The 18,615-nt window shown below is 33.9% G+C and overlaps 1 protein-coding gene across 1 annotated transcript in view; it reads left to right on the top strand.

Moving 5' to 3' along the window:
* Positions 1 to 18,615, top strand: part of LOC127733115 (uncharacterized) — a 133,159-nt gene that overhangs the window by 822 nt on the left and 113,722 nt on the right. The window contains exon 2 of the mRNA XM_052242409.1: positions 13,398 to 13,461. Within this exon, the coding sequence (XP_052098369.1) occupies positions 13,422 to 13,461 (40 nt within the window). The 5' untranslated portion in view covers positions 13,398 to 13,421. The remainder of the gene's footprint in view (positions 1 to 13,397; positions 13,462 to 18,615) is intronic.

The raw sequence follows: 18,615 nt of genomic DNA on the forward strand, positions 1-18,615 counted from the left end.
AATAAATGAAGTTAACGGTAATTTTTGGTTCATGACGATAAAATGTACATTTTCTTTATGACGATACAAAAATCGACTGATTTTGATAAATCATGTTAAATTTTTTTTAAAAACAATGGTAACGGATAGTTATTTGAGACCTCTGACGAATAACAATAAGGATAGTTCAATGAATCACAATAACATTTTAACCAATTTGATGCTAACGCTGCAGGTAGCCAAAAATGACAGTTTGACGCCTTCTTAAACCATATATAAATATATAGCAATTAGAGAAAAACTGAGACGGGTAGAAATGACCAGCACAACAAGTTCCATCTTCCCTGACAATTATGGAAATATTCGGTTATTGATTTGGGAATGTACGGCGGGCGGGCAGGTTGCTGCCAAACAGTGTCCTTGCATTTACTCATGAACCATTCAACCAAAGCTTTTCAAATTTTAATATGTTGTTACAAATGACAAAATGGAGGTCAAGTTCAATATTGACGATTTTCACTTTCACCGTTCAGGAGTTATGGTTCTTGAAAGATTGAAAAATGGTGTTTCCAGTCATGTCCGTGCTTTAACTCATGAACTGTTCAACCAAAGCTTTTAAAATTTGAATATGTTGTTACTGATGACAAAATGGAGGTCAAGTTTGATATTGACGATTTTTCGCTTTCACCGGTCAGGAGTTGTGGTTCTTGAAAGATTGAAAAATGGTGTTTCCAGTCATGTCCATGCTTTAACTCATGGACCGTTCAACCAAAGCTTTTCAAATTCTAATATGTTGTTACTGATGACAAAACGGAGGTCAAGTTCAATATTGATGATTGTCACTTTAACCGTTCAGCAGTTATGGTCCTTGTGATATTGAAAAATGCCAGGACACAAATAAATGTTAAAAAATCTGGTTTGCTGTCACTCTGACAGCCTCTTGTTACTTCTTTAACTGCTCTTCTTTGACAGAGTAACAGGATTTCCTACCACAGAGTAGGTAACCTGTCGAAAAAATATAAACTCTGGAGTCAAAAGTCGGTTATATGAAAATAGTCTATTGGCAAGGATAAAAAAAAGAATAAACAATATTAATGGCAAGCTAATAATAAATATGTTTAACTCTGGAACTTTCTGTATGTGCCTTTCCCAAGTCAGGAGTTTGTTATTCAGTGGTTGTCGCTGTATATCATATTTGTTTTTTTTAATGCCCCCACCATAGCAGAGGGGGCATTAAGTTTTACCCTTATCCGTCCATCCGTTCTTACATCCATATGTCTTGAAATTGGTTTCCGTTCTCTACCTTTAGTTTGCCTCAACCAAATGTTATGAAACTTATACACAATGCTTATTACCACAAAACACAGATTAAGTTTGAAATTTGGTGGCATTTATTTTACTGTTCTAGAGTTATGCCCCTTTACAAATGGAAAAATTACTGAATTTTTTGTTTCTGTTCTCTAATTTAAGTTTGCCTAAACCAAATGTTATGAATCTTATACACAAAGCTTATTACTACAAAACTCAGATCAAGTACGAATTTGGGTAGCGTCACTTTTACCGTTCTTGAGTTATGTCCCTTTATGATGTTGTATGCGTTGGGGCATCTGTGATCTATGTCCCATGGGCACATTCCCTATTTATTTGTTTATTGTTTTGAACATAAATCAGGCTGTTAGTTTTTCTCGTTTGAATTATTTTACATTTGTCATTTAGGGGCCTTTTTTAGCTTACAATGCTGTATGTTTTTTGCTCATTGTTGAAGGCCATAATGTGACCTATAGTTATTAACTTCTATGTCATTTGGTCTCTGGTCGAGTTGTCTCATTGGAAATCATACCACATCTTCTTCATGATTTTTATAAAACATTCAAGGTCCATGACTGAAGGTGTAGGGACAAATTTCAGAGTTAGGGAATTTTTCACCCTACAAAAGGCAATTTTTCACAAATCGGGCACTCTATGAAATTGTACCATGAGGCTCCACACCAAAAAAGGAAGGTTGAGATTGATTTTGGGGGTTATGGCCCTAGTTGTTTAGGAAAAAGGGGCCAAAAACAATACTTTTCAAATACTTTGTATAAATTGCTTATTTCTTGACCAATTTCAATAGGTTTTCATTCAGTCTTGAATTCTTGGGGTTCTTTAATATGCTGAATCTTACCGTATATTCAGATTTTGGATTTTGGGCCCCGTTTGTAAATTGGTTCATATTGAGGTCTAAAGGGTCCAAAATTAAACTTTGTTTTATTTCATCAAAGATTGAATTATTTGGGTTCGTTGATATGCTAAATCTAACCATGTATTTAAATTTTGGAAATTGGACCACAATAGGTAAATTTCCAATTTCCAATTTCAAAGTTCTTAGACCACATTCATTCTGTGTCAGAAACCTATGCTGTGTCAAATATTTATTCACAATCCAAATTCAGGGCTGTATCAAGCTTGAATGTTGTGTCTTTACTTGCCCAAACTGTTCAGGGTTGGACCTCTGTGGTTTTATCAAGCTGCACCCTGTGGATATAAAAATGAGAAGATGTGGTATGATTGCCAATGAGACAACTCTCCACAAGAGATCAAATGATACAGAAATTAACAACTATAGGTCACCTTACGGCCTTCAACAATGAGCAAAACCCATACCACATAGTCAGCTATAATAGGCCCCGTAATGACAATTGTAAAATAAATAAAGAGAAAACTAACGGCCTAATAAATGTACAAAATAATGAATGAATAACAAATATGATACACAGCACCAAACAACAACCACTGAATTACAGGCTCCTGACTTGGGGCAGGCACATACAGAATGTGGCAGGGTTACACTAGTTTGAAGGCACCAACCCTCCCCTAAACTGGGACAGTGGTGTAACAGTACAACATAAGAACAAACTATGAAAATCAGTTGAAAAAGGCTTAACTCATCAGATGGATACAAATAGAAATACATCTAACAAAAACACAGAGTGGACGTGGCAGGGTGCACTTATACATCCCCACAACAAAAAGACAGATCTGAGAGTTACAGACAGCTAGTTCAAAGCCAATAACAACTAATAAAAAAATCATGCAACATAGACTAAAATATCAATCAGTACACTCAATATCCAATGGATTTAGTGTTAAGACGTCATTAACAGTCAGAGAAAAACATGACCTTGTGCAATGCCAAGGTACAGGTATCGACAGATTGTAGAGCCATAAATGTGTATATGTATATAAAAATAATATTTAGTTTGATTTTAATTAACTAATAACAAAATCAATATTAATACCAATAAAAACAATATTCAAAGATCTAATTACAGTGTTGAATTGGTAACCTTTTTGAATAAGTATATTTAAAGGATGGATAAGTTTACTCGGATCGTATCTAAAGGAGTAGGCCAGGTAAGACCTCTTTTTGGCCCCAAAATATAGCATTTTTACAATTTGTTTAAAATGTAAACTTTTGTCTATTTATTAGAAAGTAGAATACTTTAATTACATAGATATGGGCTGTTTTTTGACAATACTATGCACATTCAACAGGTACTAACATCATTAATATATGTAAAATTTCTAAAATCTTTACAATTTAAGCATTTGTGTTTATTTTTAGACGTTTTTTGTCTAAAATGGAAGTTGCTGCACTTGTGTTCAGTCTTAATATTTAAATACATGTTGTATTTGATGATAATACATAACATATATAAAGATTGAGACGGCCACTTACATTGTAGACAAAAAAACAATTGAAAAGTGATGTTTTATGGCATATTTAATAGATTTTTCATAGTGAAGTTTGAATGTGAGCGTCTTTAATGATCAAATCAGTTCAAATCTTTTACATAAACTAATTGTATCGAATGAAGTAGACACTTTAGTGTTTGAAAACATGTCAAAAATCTTTCATCAAAAGTAATTAAAATTTTAGGCCAAAATTAGCCCTTACCTGACCTTCTCCTTCAGGGCTTGGTAAACAACATCTCAGTAAAATTTAGGGTGTGCTATCCTGTTTGAAATAAGTTTTCTACAGGTACAACAAAACTTCAAAACCAAATCTTTATATCTATGGAAGAATTTAGTAAAGGTTTTAAACAATTTGTGGTAATGAAATCCCTGACTTAATAATTTACCAGTAATACATAGATTATGTTCACAGAAATCCAAAACATCACAAGACAAGGGCATAGCGAACGATTTGTGATTTATAAACACTGTAAGATGGTGCCAAAGGAACATCACCGTCCTAAAAAGGAAAATTAACAATAGGGAATGAAAAAATCATCCCTTTTGTCGTAAATTTTAGTGTAGAGTTTCCTGTGTAAAACTGAAATATCTAAATCTAGGAAAGGACAGTTATTACCATTTATATTTGATTTATTTAAAGTAAGTTCTTTTTTTGGTAAATTTCAGCAGTATATTTAGAAAATTCTTGATTATTTAATGAAAAAATATCATCAAGATCAGTAAGTGTTGTTGAATTTATCAATTACAAAAGTAAATGCAATTTTATTTATTTATAATATTGAAGCTAATTATCATATGACAGTAATAACAACGCCAGGTTAAAGTTGTCTGATTGGAGGTGAACAAATCTTTGTATATTGCTACCTTCCATAGATTAACATTATATAATTCATGTTTCTTTCTAGACTTGTAATATTTAATTGTGCATAGAATTTTTCCAATATATATTAGATTCCCAATAAATCATTTGTTTTACGTTTACTTTGCTAAATTGACACATTAGCAAAGAATAAACAACAAGGAAATAGAATTGGGGTTTCTTTATTATGTTTCCTTATAGAGAAGACATTAGCAGGAAATCTTAAACCTCCAATAGTAATGACACAAATTGATTAGTCTGGGGATAACTTTTTCTCTCAATGGTAACATTATGTTCAATAAAATTGAGAATGGAAATGGGGAATGTGTCAAAGAGACAACAACCCGACCCAAGAGCAGAAAACAGCCCAAGGCCACCAATGGGTCTACAACACAGCGAGAAAATCCCGCACCCGGAGGCGGGCTTCAGCTGGCCCCTAAACAAAAATGTGAACTTAAGTTCAGTGAAAATGGACGTCACACTAAACTCCGAAACATATAAATAAACTAAAATTTAAAAACATACAAGACCAACAAAGGCCAGAGGCTCCTGACTTGGGACAGGCGCAAAAATGCGGCAAAAATGCGGCAGGGTTAAACATGTTTTTTGAGATCTCAACCCTCCCCCTATACCTCTAGCTAATGTACATAAAAACACACAGCAATAAGCACAGTAAAACTCAGTTTAAAAGAAGTCTGAGTCTGATGTCAGAATAGGTAACAAAAGAAACTAAGCAAAATGACAATGATACATAAATTAACAAAGGACTACTAGCAGTTACTGACATGCCAGCTCCAGACCTCAATTAAACTGATTGAAAGATTATGTCTTCATCATATAAAAATCAAGCACAATCCCTCCCGTTAGGGGTTTAGTATCATACCATCATAAATATATGAGAAGAACATAACCCGTATCATGCCAACAACTGGTTTTAGAATAAATGTGTTTATTTTCGATGCAAAGACCCTATGAGTGAATCAATATTGATACCAAAATATGCCATCTTTAATGACCTGACAACAGTATCATAACTGTATCCCTTCTGAATAAGTCTGTTTAAGGTGGTACCAAATTTGGCTCGTTTAGTTTTCATAAAATTTTGACAAAATATTTACTTTGACCCTTTGACAAAAATATAAAAATTTCAAAAAACTTGAACCACACAATTTATCGGAAAAATTTCATTGGATATATAGCAGTTTGACAAACACTAATTTTGATTATTGAGAAGCTTAATATTTCCTTAACAATAGAACGTGATTAAAACGTTCAGCTGATTTTTACAGAGTTATCTCCCTGTAGTGTTATGTACCACCTTATAGGTTTGGTTAGCTTTTGAGGTGATTGAAGACATTTTTGTGCTTTGTATAGAATATTACCATAAAAGATTGGATGTGAAATACCTGAACGTATAAGATGTCTGCATGTTGATTTATATTTATGATTGATGTCCTTGTACCAATGATAAAATTTAGTAAATGTTTTGACTAGTTTGTGATATCTAAAAACCCTGGTGTAATAATTTTTCAACAATACAGAGATATTTTTCGTTAAAATCAAATACGCTGTTACATTCATGAGCGAATCGAACAAGTTGAGATATATAAACACCATAAGATGGTGAGAAGGGAACGTCACCATCTAAAAATGGATAATTAACAATAGGAAATGAAAAATCATCTCTTTTATCGTAAATTTTGGTATTAAGCTTCCCGTTAAAGATATAGATATCCAGATCCAGGAAAGGGCAGTGTTCATTGTTAGTATTAGCTTTATTAGTCCCCTACCGACGAAGTCGAAGGGGACTTTAGGATTGCACTCCGAGTGTCTGTCTGTTTGTCTGTCTGTCTGTCCATCCGTCAGTCCGGCAAATCAGTTTTCCACACTTTTTTTCTTCATGCTTAAAATATTGATTTGATATTTGGTGTATTGTTTTATCATGACAAGTTACAGATCAAGTTTGAATTTTGTTCCCGTCTGATGATTTTGTGCAGAGTTATGGTCCTTTGACTTAGAAAAATCACTAAAATAATCAGTTTTCGGCATTTTTTTTTTTTGTCATTCTTGAAGACATTGATTTGATAATTAGTATATAGTTTTATCATGACAAGTTACAGTATAAGTTTGAATTTTGTTCCCGTCTGATGATTTTGTGCAGAGTTATGGTCCTTGGACTTTGAAAATTCACTCAAATAATAAGTTTTCCGCACCTTTTTTCGTCATGCTTGAAGATATTGACTTGATATTTGTTATATAGTTTACACCATGACAAGTTATAGATCAAGTTGGAATTTTGTTCTAATGCAATGAATTTTTAACAGGTAGGGGACTATGTATTGCCATGCAATACTCACAGAATGCTTGTTTAAAGTCAGTTCAGCAGGATAAATCTCTTTAGTGTACATACTGAAGTCATCATTATTGAGAGCCAATATATCATCCAAATATCCAAAAGTGTTATTAAATTTTTGTATCAGATGTTGTTTCGATGGTCTTTGCTGATTTAAGTCATAAATTGTAACTCATAACAATACAGAAAAAGGTCTGCAATAAGTGGTGCACAGTTAGTTCCCATTGGAATTCCGATAACTTGACGATATACGGAATCTCCATAGCGAACAAAAATGTTATCTAGTAAAAAAGTGCAGTTATCGTATCAAAGCAGGTCCAATTGACATAGTTCTTTTGTTTATTGTTACTAAAAAATGACCTAAAAGAGTTTGAACATATATATTTGCATTCTGACTTTTTAAATGCCCATTTAATTAGGTGTGTGAATTTTATCTTAATGAGAAGCATAATATCAAGTTTCCCTTATATTTATGGAAGGATAGTTATGGCCAATAAGGCATTTCAAACTTTTAAATGTGATAATAGATTTATTTAATTAAGTCTCCCAAATGAAGTTTGGGAAGACTTATTGTTTTTGCTCAGTTCTTATTATTATTCTTCTTCTTCTTCTTCTTCTTCTTCTTCTTCCTCTTCCGCCGCTTTTAAATTTGAACTTGTCCGCACCCGTTCTCCAAAACCGCTTGTCAGATTAACTTAGGGTTTCACAATATGTTAGACTAACATGTCTAGTGGTGCAATCAGGGTTTTGTTTGTGCAATGGGGTTTATAAAGGGGTACTTTGAGGGGCAAAAAGAAAAGAGGGTTTTACTATAGAACCCTATGGGATTTCATTTTTTAAAATTTTCAAATGATTATAAATTGAAAACCGTTTGTGATAGACACAATTTTTTTAATTGAAAATGTTCTAAATGATAAAGCCGATTAAATGAAATACAGGGTTAGTCCCCAGGGGTCACCCCCACCCCCTGCCATTTAAGAAAGTTCTAATACCTTGTAAGTGGTCAACATCCCCACCCCTAAACCATATATATTTTGGTTTGTTATGCTAAGATGGTTTGAATGATATACAGGGTTAGTCCCCAGGGGTCACCCCGACCCCCTGCCATTTGAGAAAGTTCTAATATCTTGTAAATGGTCGAGATCCCCACCCCTAAACCATATATATTCTGGTTTGTCATGATAAAGCACATCAAATGTTATACAGGGTTAGTCCCCAGGGGTCACCCCACCCCCCTGCCATTTAAGAAAGTTCTAATATCTTGTAAGTGGTCAAGATCCCCACCCCTAAACCATATATATTCTGGTTTGTCATGCTAAGATGGTTTGAATGATATACAGGGTTAGTCCCCAGGGGTCATCCCGACCCCCTGCCATTTGAGAAAGTTCTAATATCTTGTAAATGGTCGAGATCCCCACTCCTAAACCATATATATTCTGGTTTGTCATGATAAAGCACATCAAATGAAATACAGGGTTAGTCCCCAGGGGTCACCCCCACCCCCTGCCATTTAAGAAAGTTCTAATATCTTGTAAGTGGTCAAGATCCCCACCTCTAAACCATATATATTCTGGTTTGTCATGCTAAGATGGTTTGAATGATATACAGGGTTAGTCCCCAGGGGTCACCCCGACCCCCTGCCATTTGAGAAAGTTCTAATATCTTGTAAATGGTCGAGATCCCCACCCTTAAACCATATATATTCTGGTTTGTCATGATAAAGCACATCAAATGTTATACAGGGTTAGTCCCCAGGGGTCACCCCACCTCCTGCCATTTAAGAAAGTTCTAATATCTTGTAAGTGGTCCAGATCCCCACCCCTAAACCATATATATTCTGGTTTGTCATGCTATGATGGTTTGAATGATATACAGGGTTAGTCCCCAGGGGTCATCCCGACCCCCTGCCATTTGAGAAAGTTCTAATATCTTGTAAATGGTCGAGATCCCCACTCCTAAACCATATATATTCTAGTTTGTCATGATAAAGCACATCAAATGAAATACAGGGTTAGTCCCCAGGGGTCACCCTACCCCCTGCCATTTAAGAAAGTTCTAATATCGTGTAAGTGGTCAAGATCCCCACCTCTAAACCATATATATTCTGGTTTGTCATGCTAAGATGGTTTGAATGATATACAGGGTTAGTCCCCAGGGGTCATCCCGACCCCCTGCCATTTGAGAAAGTTCTTATATCTTGTAAATGGTTGAGATCCCCACCCCTAAACCATATATATTCCTATTTGTCATGTCTCGAACATTCGAATGACGTATACGGTCAGTCCCCAGGGGTTCCCCCCACCCCCAATGTTCTTATATCTTGTAAATGGTTGAGATCCCCACACCTAAACCATATATATTCCTGTTCGTCATGTAATGAACATTTGAATGACGTATAGGGCCAGTCCCCAGGGGTTCCTCCCCACCCCCAATGTTCTAGTATCTTGTAAATGGTCGAGATCCCCACCCCTAAACCATATATATTCTGGTTTGTCATGCCAAGATGATTTGAATGATATACAAGGTTAGTCCCCAGGCATCACTAATGCATATAACTTTACTGGATCAAACCAATTTTCACTGGACGTTGCCCAATGTCAGGCGACCCTGGGAATTACGAATTATGGGAGCTTCGTTTGGGAGACTTCGTAACAGCATCTTGTTACAATCATTTCTTGTTTTATAGATGCTTTTTATCCAATGCCTGGCCGATTATCAGTGCAAAAAAATAGGGGAGTGGGTTATTTCTTCAAAAACAATCTGTATATAAATAAGAAGATGTGGTATGATTGCCAATGAGACAACTCTCCACAATGAGACCAAATGATATAGTTTACAACTAAAGGTCACCTTACAGCCTTCAAAAATGAGCTACACAATTACCGCATAGTAAGGTATAAAGGCCTTGAAACGACAAATGTAAAACAATTCAAACGAGAAAACAGCCTGATTATATACAAAACAATAAATGAAAAAACAAAAATGATATGCAGCAACAACAACAACCACTAAATTACAGGTTTCTGACTTAGGAGGAATTATCAGTTTTCATACGACCGCAAAAATTAAAAATTTTTTGGTTGTATATTGGTATCACGTTGTCGTCGTTGTCGTCCGAAGACAGATGGTTTCCGGATGTTAACTTAAGTATAAGTAAATAGAAATCAATAAAATTTTAACACAAGGTTTATAACCGCTAAAGGAAGGTTGGGATTGTTTTTTGGGGTTATGGTCCCAACTGTTTAGGAATTAGGGGCCAAAAAGGGGCCCAAATAAGCATTTTTGTAGTTTCCAGATAATAACTTGCGTTAAAGTGTATGAATCTCTCTGAAATTATACCACAAGTTTCCATACTACAAAGGGATGGTTAGGATTGACTTTGGGGGGTTATGGCTCAAACCAATTAGTAATTAGGGGCAAAAAAAGGGGAAAAACAAGGGTTTTTCTGGTTAAAGGACAATTGAGACAATTTAAAAGATTTAAAAGCAGTGTAAGGGAGGTAATCCAAATCAATTAAAAGAACACTGTTTGATTACCTCCCTTACACTGTTTGTAAATTATGTATTAAGAAATGATGATTGTCTTGAGGTGATTAGCTGTCAATTTATTTTTAGCAGTTACTATTAATTATTATTAATTTTAGCCATGACTATGTATGTCATTTTATATTTTAAAACTTTTATGATGTATTTAAATGGGTAATTATGGTTGCAAACTCCATTAGAAATTTGAATTGAGATACTGACCATATCTTGAGGGAAAGATTTTTTTTTGGGGAATAAGGGAAAGGGGGGAGGTGAAAAAAATTGGACGGGGGGACAATTTTTCTCATTTCAGATTTCAGAAATTAAAAGAAAATTTCTTAAAATATTTTTTTTTTGGGGGGTTAATATTCAACAGCATAGTGTATTGCACTAAAGCAAAAAAACAGGGGTAAAAAACAAAATTTTTTTTTTGGGGGGGGGTCAATTCGCAACAGCATAGTGTATTGCACAAAAGCAAAAAATTGAATATAAATTCAAATCATATAACCAATTTGAAATTCTTTGACTACAGTTATTCTGTGTCAGAAACCTATTATGTGTCAAAAATTTAGTTACAATCCAAATTCAGAACTGTATCAAGCGTGATTATTGTGTCCATTTTGGCCCCAACTTTTCAGGGTTGGACAACTGCGGTCGTATCCAGCTGCGCTCAGCGAAGCAATTTATTAAAAATTAAATCGTAATGTTAAAAACCCTAATATTTTAAATGTGTCCGCTGATCCAGCCTGCAACCCAAAATGGCCTCCAAGCTAAAAATATTGTCTTTTATCTTAAAAACCATCAATAAATAGAGAAATCCTGGCAGGCATATAGGATTTTTTTTTTAGCTTTTGAGTGAAGATTTTTACCATTCTTGGTAGTAATAGGAATTTTCCGGTTAAGATCTACAAATAAGTCGAAATGCCCGATATGTCTTTTGTAAGTATGAAAATATAGGAGTATTGCCTTTCAAAGACATATTTTACCTATTTTTGCAGAAACTGTAAATACCAAAAAAGATCAGCAATATAAGATCTACAATAAATATCAGTCATCATGAGGAAGCTAAATCTAGAGCAGTAGAAACTAATTTTTTTGTTTAAAGCTTTATTTTTCAGAAGGTAGAAGGTCTAAATACTTCATACATTGTATACAGGTGCCTTATGTTCTTACGTTTCTGTCAGGCATATGTCCTTTGGCCTTGATCTCATTTTCATTGTTCAGTGGCCGAGGGGTCTAAGTAGTCGAACTGCTGTATCACTAGCCAGTCAACACTGAGGTTGTGATTTTGAATGGCAGGTGCGCTCGACTTCAATTTTAATTGACTAGGATTGTCAGTTTTCCTACCGGGGGTCGTGGTTCTCTACAGGCACACTGGCTTCCTCCACCAATAAAAACTGACCACCCTGAAATAGCACAATATTGTGGAAAGTGGCGTTAAACACCAATCAATCAATCAATCAATGAATTATGACTACTACTTAAACAAACATTAGTTTTTTTTTTTCAGATACTATAAGCAATAGGTCAACTTCTTGATATTTAACGTATGGAATGATCATTAGTTGTACATGTTCATCTGGCAGGGTTCATATGACCTTGATTTCATTTTCATTGGTCAAATTGTTAAGTTTTGGTGGTCATTGTCAAAATACAGTGAGAAAAATTTGATCTTGTGGCTCTGCAATTTGGTCTTTTTTGGGTCACTCTTCTGAGGACCCTCGTCCCTTGCTGGTCTTTTGCAAGTCAAAATGTATGCCCAATACAGTATACCCTTATTATCCAGCTGTACTCACAATTAATTTCCTGACCTTCATCCTGGTTGTCCCACCTTGCATAACCTGCCTTTTGTATTAATTGTTAATTTGTTCTTCTCTTGAATATCACCACTCAACATTAAAAAATTAATTGACAATGGTCATTAAGCAATTAACAATCAATTAACTTTTGAAACAACCAGGAGTCGTTTTCACAAAAAAACTTACGACCAAGATTGATCGTAAGTCATAAACAATTCAGTATACTTACGATCAATCTTAGTCGTAAGTTTTTTTGTGAAACCGACTCCAAGTCTCTTGAAACCAAACAATCATCATTAGGTTGTCTTGTTTATAATATTTTCCTGGTGTTTCTGTGGATTAACCTACATGGTTGCCATTATTAAGAATATATTTTTAGCGTAAATTGTAAGTTATTGCCTAAAATTTATAAAAAGCATACCAGATAACTTGCTCTTACAATATGTGTCATTATTCAGTATTGGTACATGTACTTTCATCATTATAAACAAGAGTTCCCTCGACCAACAAACATAGCTAAACTCAAGACTTGAGTTTAGCTATGTGTTGGTTGAGGGAACTCTTGTTTATAAAGTCTTGAGTTTAGCTATGTATGTTGGTTGAGGGAACTCTTGTTTATAATATTAATAAAACAATTATTGATTCCTTATAAGAGTTATTGCCTTTAAAAGGACACTAAATAGAAAGACAAAAACTGTAAACAGCCAAATGATCAGGAAGTTCAAAATTTACAAATTTATATTTTCAAACTTTAAACATTATATACAAAATGATTTTAATTATTGTATAATTGATATAACAAATGCATGAATAGGTTGTCTGTTTATAAATATATAATATGTTAACTATGTGTGTTTATGGTGAAATTAAAACAAATAGATGTATATATATTAGTGTGGACAGGCACACCTTTTGATTTCTTATAATTTTACTCCAAATTTAGTTTGCACAAGGATAGGTCTCAAAATTGATAATGATGGTATGAATTTTATGGGGGCATTTAGTGTTACCCTTGACTGTCTGTCCATATGTCCGTCTTTCCGTCTGTATTTTCACATATTATAAGCAAGCTTGAGCGGGGGCATTCGTATCCTCAGACACATTCTTCTTTTATTTTATGATGACATGCTGTATATCTCTTTTTGTAGAAAAAGAATTCTTTGTACAAGAAGATGTCTGCTAAAAGACCAAGAAGAAAGAAAAATGTTAATGGTAATTAAGGCCGTACTTTGACCTATAATGGTTTTACTTTTACAAATTGTGACTTGGATGGAGAGTTGTCTCATTGGCACTCATACCACATCTTCTTATATCTATTGATTTAATATTGTTCCATGTTTAAGTTAACTTAAATTATAAGAACTAGATTTGATTGAAGTTCTAATTTTATGTTCCTGCCACATAATGGTCAGGGTTATAGTGTCAACCATGTCCGTTGCTCTATCATTTTCAAATCGAAAGTTGTCTGCCATTTTTATATGCCCGTTTACAGGACGTATTATGGTATACCTCTGTTCGTCCGTCCATCAAAACTTCAGACAATAACTCAAAAAGTCTTTCACAAATTTTCATGAAACTTTGGTGAATTGTTTATATCTATTGACGTAAGTTCCCTTTTGATTTTTATAAATTTTAGATTTAACGTTTCTGAGTTATGGGATTTTATTCATAAGAAAATGGGGGATAATAATTCCAGTTTTCTGACTATAACTCAAAAATGCTTTTAAGCAATTTTTATGAAACTTTGGTTAATTGTATAATTGTCGAGCCTTCGACTTTAGTCGAAAAAGCGAGACATAGCGATCCTACATTCCGTCAGCGTCGGCGGCGGCATCCACAAATATTCACTCTGTGGTTAAAGTTTTTGAAATTTTAATAACTTTCTTAAACTACCTTGGATTTCTACCAAACTTGGACAGAAGCTTGTTTATGATCATAAGATAGTATCCAGAAGTAAATTTTGTAAAAATAAAATTCCATTTTTTCCGTATTTTACTTATAAATGGACTTAGTTTTTCTGCCGGGAAATATTACATTCACTCTGTGGTTAAAGTTTTTAAAATTTTAATAACTTTCTTAAACTATGCTGGGTTTCTACCAAACTTGGACAGAAGCTTGTTTATGATCATAAGATAGTATCCAGAAGGAAATTTTGTAAAATAATAAATCCATTTTTTCCGTATTTTACTTTTAAATGGACTTAGATTTTCTGCCAGGAAACAACACATTCACTCTGTGGTTAAAGTTTTTAAAATTTTAATAACTTTCTTATACTATTTTGGATTTGTACCAAACTTGGACAGAAGCTTGTTTATGATCAAAAGCTAGTATCTAGAAGGAAATTTTGTAAAATAATAAATCCATTTTTTCCGTATTTTACTTTTAAATGGACTTAGATTTCCTGTCAGGAAACAACACATTCACTCTGTGGTTAAAGTTTTTTAAATTTTAATAACTTTCTTATACTATTTTGGATTTGCACCAAACTTTAACAGAAGCTTGTTTATGATCAAATGCTAGTATCTAGAAGGAAATTTTGTTTTCTTCAAGTTAACATTACATTCAGTCTGCAGATAAAGTTTTTAAACATTTATTAGATTCATAAACTATCCTGGATTTTTACCAAACTTGGACAGAAACTTCTTACAATCAAAAGATAGTATCAAGAGGAATATTTTTATTGATTTACTTCCTCATTTTTGTTGAGCCTGCGATTAACAGAAAAAGTAGGCGAGACACTGGGTTCCGCGGAACCCTTACGAATTTTTATACGACCGCAAAAATTAAAAAATTTTTGGTCGTATATTGGTATGACGTTGGCGTAGTCGTCGTCGTCGTCCGGCGTCGTCCAAAGACACATTGGTTTTCGCACTCTAACTTTAGTTTAAGTGAATGGATCTCCATGAAATTTTACCATAAGGTTCAATACCACGAAAGGAGGGTTGGGATTGATTTTGGGGGTTATGGTACCAACAGTTAAGGAATTAGGGGCCAAAAAGGGGCCAAAAATAAGCATTTTTGTAACTTCCAGACAATAACTTGTGTGTAAGTGTATGGATTTCTCTGACATTGTACCACAAGGTTCCATATCACATAGGGAATGCTGTAATTGATTTTGGGGGTAATTGCCTCAAAATTTTAGGAATTAGGGGCCAAAAAAGGGGCAAAAAACAAGCATTTTTCTAGTTTCATGACAATTACTTGTGTGTAAGTGTTTGGATATTTCTTAAATTGTACTACAAGGTTCCATATCACAAAGGGAAAGCTGGAATTGAGTTTGGGGGTAATTGCCCGAAACGTTTAGGAATTGGGGGCCAAAAAGGGGCCAAAAATAAGTATTTTTCGAGTTTCCAGACAATAACTTGTGTTCAAGTGTATGGATCTCTCTGAAATTGTACTGCAAGATACCATACCACAAAGGGAAGGCTGGGATTGAGTTTGGGGGTGATGAATCATAAGGGGGTTCAAAAAATTTGGGGGAGGGGGGGGGGGGGTTTCTTTTTTTTTCTTTTTTTCCTTTTTTTTTTCTTTTAAAATTTTACATTTTAAGTTGGTTATTTCTGATTTATATTTAAAAGCAAATAATAATGATATGGTAGGAGATACACACCAAACAGGATGTGTAAATTATTATACAATAAGTATTGTGCAATAGCAAGAAATTTTCAATTGCACAGTATTGCACAATAGCAAGAAATCTTCAATTGCACAGTATTGCGCAATAGCAAGAAATCTTCAATTGCACAGTATTGCGCAATAGCAAGAAATATCCGATAGCACAATATTGCGCAATAGCAAGAAATTGTCAATTGTACAATATTGCGCAATAGCAAGAAATATTCAATTGCACAGTATTGTGCAAAAGAATATACTTCGTATAAACTGCTTATTTCTTGATCAATTTCAATGGGGTTTTATTCTTGAATTTTTGGGGTTCTTTAATATGCTGAATCTAACCATGTATTAAGTTTTTGGATTTTGGGCCCCGTTTTTAAATTGGTCCACATTGAGGTCCAAAGGGTCCAAAATTTAACTTTGTTTGATTTCATCAAAAATTGAATTATTGGGGTTCTTTGATATGCCGAATCTAACCGTGTATTTAGATTCTTAATTTTTGGTTCCGTTTTCAAATTGGTCTAGATAAAGGTCCAAAGGGTCCAAAATTAAACTTAGTTTGATTTCAACAAAAATTGAATATATGGGGTTCTTTGATATGCTGAATCTAACCATGCATTTAGATTTTTTATTATGGGCCCAGTTTTCAAGTTGGTCCAAATCAGGGTCCAAAATTAAACTTTATTTGATTTCAACAAAAATTGAATATATGGGGTTCTTTGATATGCTGAATCTAACCATGTATTTAGATTTTTGATTATGGGCACAGTTTTCAAGTTGGTCCAAATCGGGGTCCAAAATTAAACTTTGTTTGATTTCAACAAAAATTGAATATATGGGGTTCTTTCATATGCTGAATCTAACCGTGTATTAAGTTTTTGGATTTTGGGCCCCGTTTTTAAATTGGTCCACATTGAGGTCCAAAGGGTCCAAAATTAAACTTTGTTAGATTTCATCAAAAATTGAATTATTGGGGTTCTTTGATATGCCGAATCTAACCCTGTATTTAGATTCTTAATTTTTGGTTCCGTTTTCAAATTGGTCTACATAAAGGTCCAAAGGGTCCAAAATTAAACTTAGTTTGATTTTAACAAAAATTGAATTTTTAGGGTTCTTTGATATGCTGAATCTAAACATGTGTTTAGATTTTTGATTATGGGCCCAGTTTTCAAGTTGGTCCAAATCGGGGTCCAAAATTAAACTTTGTTTGATTTCAACAAAAATTGAATATATGGGGTTCTTTGATATGCTGAATCTAACCATGTATTTAGATTTTTGATTTTTGGGCCCCGTTATCAACTTTGTCCACATTGAGATCAAAAGGGTCCAAAATTAAACTTTGTTAGATTTCATCAAAAATTGAATTCTTGGGGTTCTTTGATATGCTGAATCTAACCATGTATTTAGATTTTGGATATTGGACCATAATAGGTGAATGTCCAATTTAAAATTTTTAAGTTCTTAGACCACATTCATTCTGTGTCAGAAACCTATGCTGTGTCAAATATTTAATCACAATCCAAATTCAGAGCTGTATCAAGCTTAAATGTTGTGTCCATACTTGCCCCAACTGTTCAGGGTTCGACCTCTGTGGTCGTATCAAGCTGCGCCCTGCGGAGCATTTTATTACACATATATTAACCTTTCGATTCTAAAAAAATTCTGATTTTATGCTTTGGAGTATTAGGACTTTATCCATTAAAAAAGGGGGTATTTCCAATTTTTCTGACAATAACTCATTAACGCTTTGAGCAGTTTTCATTTAACTTTGATGACTTGTTTATATCTATTGAAATAAGCTCCCTTTTGTGTTTTTTTTATAAATTTCTGATGACATTGCAGAGATATGGAACTTTATTGGTTCAAAAATTGTCCATTTGTTACACTTTGGACGGTTATAGAATTTTAAATGTTCAAAAATCAGGGCCACAAAGCTAAACTTGAGGTAGTCTTACAGCTCTTTTCATAATGCTAGCAAAACAAAGGTTTGTTTGGCTTACTTGCTTTGTTTGTATCAATGTTTGCTCAAGCATTGTAATTAAGATTGACATCTGAAAATAACATAAAAAGGCGGATTTAAACTTGTATACATTATATTTAAATTTGATTGGATAAAAAGGCGGATTTAAACTTGTATACATTATATTTAAATTTGATTGGACATTATCAAATAATCAAATTTACCTATACACAGGTTTAACTCTGCCTACTTATATTGTTTGCAGATGACAATCTTAATTACAATGCTTGAGCAAACATTTATACAAACAAAGCAAGCAAGTCAAACAAACCTTTGTCTTGCTAGCATTATGAAAAGAGTTGTAATAGTGCCAAATTATTCATGTTTTGTGTCAATGGGTACCACTGAGTGTGCATGTCTTTTTATTTTATTTTATTTTTTTTTGGGGGGGGGGGTATATTGGAGCAGAGTGCTCACAGTATCTCTAGTTGATCATATTAATTTATTTAAAGCATAAAGACATGCTAGAGGGTGATGGGCGTATCATGCGCTCATGGCGCAGCTCTTTATTAGTTATGCTTGCAGATGTTGATCTGATTTTTTGGGTAAAGATTATCAAAACCCGTATGGTACTGACTTGATATCTATATCCTCCAAGGTTTATCACTACCTTTCAAGCTTTGATAGTAACTTTAGTTCCAAAAAAATAGTGCAGTAAAGTGATCATTATTTAGATCCTATCCAGTCAATGTCATGCAATTTATTGATGGTATGTTAAACTTTGATATTTA

This window comes from Mytilus californianus, unplaced genomic scaffold (assembly GCF_021869535.1).
Source record: "Mytilus californianus isolate M0D057914Y unplaced genomic scaffold, xbMytCali1.0.p SCAF_3, whole genome shotgun sequence".
NCBI lineage: Eukaryota > Metazoa > Mollusca > Bivalvia > Mytilida > Mytilidae > Mytilus > Mytilus californianus.